The sequence below is a fragment of the Aythya marila genome (genome assembly GCF_965140915.1).
Source record: "Aythya marila genome assembly, chromosome: 15".
Taxonomy (NCBI): domain Eukaryota; kingdom Metazoa; phylum Chordata; class Aves; order Anseriformes; family Anatidae; genus Aythya; species Aythya marila.
Window position 1 is genome coordinate 9,795,919 of NC_139056.1, and position 6,586 is coordinate 9,802,504.

A 6,586-nucleotide genomic window follows, 5' to 3' on the forward strand; every position below is an offset into this window, starting at 1 on the left:
CTAACATGTTACATTTAGTATCAATGCTCTTCTCTTTAGGCATTTAAGAAAAGCCAAAAATAGCAGCACTGTGGCCACCACAGAGAGAGTGGCAACAGCAGTCATTGTAACACCAGCCCATGCTTCCTTGCTGAGAGTGTTCCCTACAGAGGGAGAAGACATTTAAGTATAGTAAAAAGCTGCATCTTTGAACTAAGCACTACGCTCACGTAACACTTAAGCTTAGTACCTTCAGTTGCAGACCATCCTTCTGGCACAAGGAGAACAGGACCCCGCAAGCTCACCACAGCAGAGTTCACACCTGGCATCCCACTCTCTACAACAATAACATAGCAGAGATGAGCCTCATGGTACAGCAGATTGATCTTGGACCAGTGCAGTCTAGTATCTGCTTAGACATTACCTCTTTTGCTTCTAGATTGTCTGGGACACTTTGTTACACACAGAGGGGAGTCTGGTTGGAAACGGTTACAGATTAGGACACTGCAATGGAAGTACACCTGAAAAACACATGCAGATCCATCACTTAGAGAAACAAGTAGTCATACTTACTGCTTTAAGCAGAAGTAGTGTCACTTACTAGGCCAGGGAGGGATTTGTCACCAGATACAAAGGCAAAAGTCTTCACTTCCAGCCTTTGACGATAGTTAGGGTAGCTGACGCCATGCCCCACGGGATGAAACACAGTTTTGTAGCTGTCCAAGTCATATCCACACCTGCCAATGATTAAGAAGCAGTAAGTCAGAATAGTACAGTATAGGCCAGATTTTTTTCAAGAAGCAGGCTAGATTTCTATGCAGAGATCTTGCCATTCTCCTGCAAATTCCAAAATATCCAGGGTGGTGCAATCAAGATGCTTGAGAGTGCACCTCTAGCAAAGCCCTTATACCTGGGGCTCTGTTTCCAGAGAGAGAAGGTGGTGGTAAGTGAAGAGTCAGGGGAATCTTGCCACCCACTGCCAACAGGGCACCAGTACTCACCCATCAACAACAATATTCCACTGGGGAAGTGAGCTTGGATCTTGTGATGCTGTTGCCCAACAGTCATCCAATACAAGATGAAGGTTGGGGTCATTGCGGTTCAGGACCTGCACTTCCAGGAAGATAGGCTGCCGTAGGTACCTTACTATTGGGTACTGATCATCACGGTAAGGCTGCCTGTAGGAGTCCTCTGCAAGGCACGAACCAGAACCTTAGTAAGTTAATGCACAGAGTCCTGAACAGACTGGCCTGAAGCTCTTCAGGACCAGCCAGTCTGCCAGCTGCACTTTGTCCAGGAGTCAGATACTAAGCTATAGATTTTCTACCTCAAGTAGCATGGGAGAAGAAAGCATATGAAGTCACTGGAAGTCCAAGCATCAGAACAGTCCACCTATATACCCTCCCTCTCAACAGAAGGTTCAGTTTTTCCCCAGCTATCTGAAACTAGAATCAGCATTACCTGGGTAGCTTAGAAGAACTAAGGAGAGGGGACCTTGGTTCATTGAAGATGACAGTGGAGGAAAGTTGTCTACCCTTACAGAGAGGGATGCATCACCATTGCTGAAGGAGCACATGACTGTTAATCTGCAAGAATGAGAGCAAGTAAGTATCACATCCATACAGAAAATAGCTAGACCCAGAACCAGTTCCCACCTATGAGGCACCCAGACACACCTGAATTCACTGTCCCTTGAGATCCTGCGCATTGGGAGGTCTGTCCATAGTGCCCTCACCTCATTCTCATAAATGATCTTCTCTCCATCAAGCTGATAAGTAATAACAGCATTAGTAATAACAGCATTAGTGAGGGCATTCCCACTGCACAGAGTCTTCCCCATTAGCCCTGGGAACATACTTACCCAATACCTGGTCCCACATCCACTCAGTGGGACATGAAACCAAACCCTGTCGTTCAAAGAGGCCTTAAAGGCTGGCTTGCATGCTGGGTCTCTGAGCCTAAGGGTATCCAAGTCCAGTGGTGGTACAGTACTGTCAGCAAGGACTTGAAAATCCATGTACCCATCCTGGGTGCATACAGCAGCTAGAACAGAGATTTACAGAAGTTATCATGCCCAGACATGGGCATGGCCCACTCTGACAAAAGCAAGTGGATTTTAGCTAGAGATATACCTTCCTGTGAAGGCACAGCTCAAGAAGAAGCCTTGAGAAAGTATTACCAGCCAAGCAGCTGACTGGGCTGAGTCCACTGCAGAACCACTCACCTAATGGTATGTGCTGGTCACAGGGGCACTCTGGATGCATCACCATTGCCACTATCTCCCCATGGAACTGAAAAGCCAGTTTCAAGGCAGACATATAGGACTGAACTCCTGGGCAGCTCTCCCCATGTAGCTGAAAGACAAGAATTACTCTCCTGTAGTATAAATACAAGTGTTCATTTTAACACACATGTATATTAAAGTTGTTTCTTCTTGCCCTGTGGCCACATTGCTCTTCACTCAGCTAGAGCGAGTCTACCTCCAGCTCTTTTTGGAGAGGAAACCTGGGTTACCTATGAGTGATCACTATCTGCCATGGTCTTTTTTGCATTTGCCATGGCCACAACTGCCCTCAGCCAGCCACAGGGCACACAGCTGGCATGACCACTGCTTAGCACAGAAGCTTTGACCACATTCCCAGTTAACACCAATGAGTTACGTAAGTTACCACATCAACCCCGAGGACTTCAGAATCTGAACTCACCCTGAACTTCAGGACTTCCCTGCTAACATGCAGCTTGACCCCTGTCTTGGTATCCAGAGCAATCCCATTTTCCTGGAGCTGGTCCATTGGAATGGTCTTATCCTCTACACCCACAGCCTTAAGGGTGCCTGGGAAGGCTGGGATGACAACAGTCATGTGTGTTCCATTACAGACTGCTGGACCTGCAATGACAGCCTTGTTAAGATAAATAACACCTACTTCTCAGGACAGAGGACCACCAGCTTTTTTCCACACATTACCTGGTGCACAAAGCATTCTTGACTCCACAGTCAACCTACGTTCAGGAGGACCATATGTGAGCTTGAGTGCCACAGTGTAGAGCACCTTGCCATCATGCTGCAAAAGATATACAGCTCTATTACAGTGCACTCAGCTCAAGCCACCATAGGTGGAATCCTGCAGGTTGGTATATCGTATCTGATTCAAGGCTGCTGCTTTACATCTCAAATAGTTTATTCCCACCCTTCCAGAAGGTATCTGCTCATGACACTGCTAGTCAGATGCTCATGGGACAGACTGCAGCTGGAATCCCAACTATGTAGACACCTATCAGCTGTGCTGATAGGAGATGCATGCTGTACTCCCCCATTTTATAGGACTGGACAATTCAGTGGCAACTATATTAAGTCTAACAGACTCATACACACATCAGCTAAATACAATATCTGATGACATAAGCTCTGACATCTGCAGGTGCTTTCAACAGGAGGAAGGTGTCCAGACTCAGAAGTATCAGAAGTAGTTCCCAGTCCTCTCTTTGTGCACCTACCTTGTATGAGACAACTCCAGTAGCAGTAAAAGCCACCTGAAAAATCAGGTTGTGTCCATCAGCTAGAAAGTTGTAGCCTTGCTGCATGGCTTGCCCAAGGCTCAGCTGGTGTACCCTGGTTCCATCATCAATTGACAGAGTCCAGGTCATTGGAGTTGCTGGAACCTGTGAAGCAGAAAATCTTTCCTTAGGAAGGGAAAGCATAACCACACAACAGCAGGACACTAGTTCTTCACTCTGCAGGGCTGCCACCTTGCAGATGTCACACTCAAACTACCTATACTGATAGCACCAAATTAGACTTCCCAACAAGTTGTAAGTACTCCAACCTGAATGCATTAGGCTCAGTTTAGGTTCAAAATTGAGGCATACCCACACCCTCCCTTTTGTAAGAAGGTCACCTACTGTATGCTCATCATTGAAACTTGGAATGAGTCTTGGGAAGGTAACCTGAGAAAGTAAAGCACAAGAGTTACACAACACAAGCAGACAACAGTTATGAGTTCACCATTCAAGAGAAGTCTCTGCTACAAGTTTCCAAAGCAGAAGCTGGCATTAGCATCCCAGTTCCCCCTTCAATAGGGCTGGAGCCAGACCATGTGCATTGTTACTGTTAATTTGCTGACTAGCTCTTCAAAAAGAAGTGGGCCATGCCAAGGTGGACACAGCCAACAGACCTCCCCAAAGCTGGCTGGAGCTTTCTGCAGATCCCAGCCACACAGTTCTGAGTGACAGCCATCCTGCCTCACAAAGATCCATAGCATTCCCATTCCTCTACTTACTGCCATGAAGTCTTTTGTACAGTTTGTTGCACCAGCAAAGAAAGGAGCAATAATTTCATCTGCACGGATGACATTGCAGTGAGTACTGTAGGTTATGTTCTTCTCCTCTCCCATTGTGTCATTCACCATCAGCCTCAGTCTCAGCTGGTGCTGACCATACTATAGGAAACAGGAGACTTTGATCAGAAAGCAGTACTCACAGCATAAAAACAAGTCTTTGACTTGCTCCAACTTAAGAGTTATTTCAGGCAGTTGTACCAGAGCAAGGGCAAGATTAACCATTATGTAGAAGTTCTATGATTAAAAAAGTTCTCTAGAAAATCATGGGTACACAAGATTAGAATGTTTTATTCTGCAGCCTAAGAGATACAGAAATCAAGAAGAAAGCTTCAAAGACTGCCTGACCAGTGGGCTGTAGTAGCAACTGTTGAAAAGCACATTAGTAAGTACCACACAACAGTAACTACCACAAAACCCCATGGAAGTCTGAGGGCTTTTCAAATACCTAGAAGCAACTGATAGCTGTAAAAAAAGCTTCTGCCTTTGAGGCCAGCTGCTTGGGGTGGCCTCCCAGTTACTGCTCTACTCCAAGAGAGGATAACTTGCATTATTTGATCCATCAGTATACATATAAAAAAATAAAGTGCTATGTAATTCTTGGACCTCACTTACTTTCCTACATGGTATCATTTCAACTAGCTCCTAACTCTATTACAGGAGAGCACAGCTTTTATGGTGGCATCCATAAGTATTTAATGCACAGCTAGAAGAATAAGTAGTCAGGCAGCAGTATTTTAGCAGCTTAAGTCAGTAGTCCTCTGGACTGATCCAGGCATTTCCACTCCTGAATGAAGTCAGGACTAGAAACCTTCTTAAATCTAATCATGACCAGAAAAGAACAACTAGAAAACATCAACAGCACACTCCTAGAACAGAGACTCCCTTTACCTCCAGGCTAGTGCAGTTCACAAGTGGGACACTGACCAACAGCTTCTCATAATCCACAGCATGGTCACAGGACACCATTTCCTCACCACTCACATCTAGGAAGAAGGCAAATGATCAGTACTGCAAGCAGGCACCCACCTACTTCCAAGCTACAGAGGAAAGGACCAAGCCAGCAGCAATACCTACCCACTGCACATGCTTGCCAGGAATAGTTGCCAAGCTCTCTGGAAAACTCAACCTCCATCCTGTCTGTATGACAGGTCACACTCTCTGCAAAGCAAAGGCCACAGTCAGCTCTGCCCTCACCTTCCTGGAGGTGCACCCCCAGCCCATAGCCCTCTCTTACACCAGGAGAGGGAGAAGCAGCTCCAAGTAAACAGAGACCCTATCTGAACCCCTACCAGCCCAGGGAGGGGTTATTACCTAAGAGATCCTGATCCCCGAGGCCACCATCACAAGGGACCAAGGGCAGCAAAAATCCAAACAGGAGGAGCAGCAACCTGCAAGCACAACAGAGTCAAATCAGATAGCAACAAAGAAAGAGCCCAGCTCCCCCATCCCACACCCAAACCCCCACTCACTGCATCCTTGGAGTGCTGAAGGACTGCTGCCCCACACACAACCACATCTCTCTGCTACCACAAGCTTACTATGTGCTGCCCAGGCAGAGTTATATAGGACCTGGTGCAGGCTCCACACAGGTGCGGTCTTTCTGCTGCCTAAAGGACAGAGAGTTTGCACCTGTGTCTTGTTAAGATGTAGTCTGCTTGTGGTGAGGAGGTGAGGAGAAGGGCTCATAGGAAACCTTGAAGTGATGCCAAAGCTTTGGCACTGATTGTTGTATACCATTTTAAGGCATTTTCTTCTTACCTCAAATTTACTCTCTTTATTCTATTGCCAGATGTTGCATAGAAAAATGTACACTTTTGTCAACTTTTTTTTTTTTTTTTAAAGGAGATTTCTGTGCCACTTCAATTTTCTGATAATTTAAAAGGATTCCACCAGTAGATTTGTATATAATTGAAAATATTTTGTTCCCCTACATGGACAAATCTGCAATGCTGATAATAGAACTAATTAGGAGAAAAACATGAGTGGCAGGTTAAGGAAGATGAGAAGTCCCACATCAGTTTTTAGACTGGAAGATCTCTGGAGGCTCTGGACTGTTATTGTTCAAAGCTAGGATCTGCAACTGCACTGGAGTAAATAGCAGTTGATGTTAGTAGCAGAAAAACGATTTGGACTTCTGCTTTTGCCATCAATAGGATTAGTATGAAGCAAAGCTTTGGCAAGAAATTATCTTCCCAGAGACCCTGGGCTCACAAAATGTATACCACGTGCCTTTATTTATTTATTTTACAATCAGAATCACTGCTTTCAAA

At 45.6% G+C, this 6,586-nt stretch overlaps 1 protein-coding gene across 1 annotated transcript; it reads right to left on the minus strand.

The window, feature by feature from the left end:
- On the minus strand, positions 1 to 5,790 carry ZP2 (zona pellucida glycoprotein 2; the record flags this gene model as incomplete). The annotated part of the gene is made up of 18 exons (XM_082772623.1): positions 1 to 143; positions 230 to 316; positions 404 to 500; positions 581 to 716; positions 981 to 1,170; positions 1,441 to 1,565; positions 1,656 to 1,747; positions 1,841 to 2,022; positions 2,204 to 2,333; positions 2,685 to 2,866; positions 2,945 to 3,041; positions 3,475 to 3,639; positions 3,880 to 3,924; positions 4,257 to 4,415; positions 5,205 to 5,299; positions 5,391 to 5,474; positions 5,628 to 5,704; positions 5,786 to 5,790. The coding sequence occupies 18 exons, from the start codon at positions 5,788 to 5,790 to the stop codon at positions 1 to 3; spliced, it is 2,091 nt and encodes a 696-aa protein (XP_082628749.1).
- Between the last annotated feature and the right edge of the window lie 796 nt (positions 5,791 to 6,586).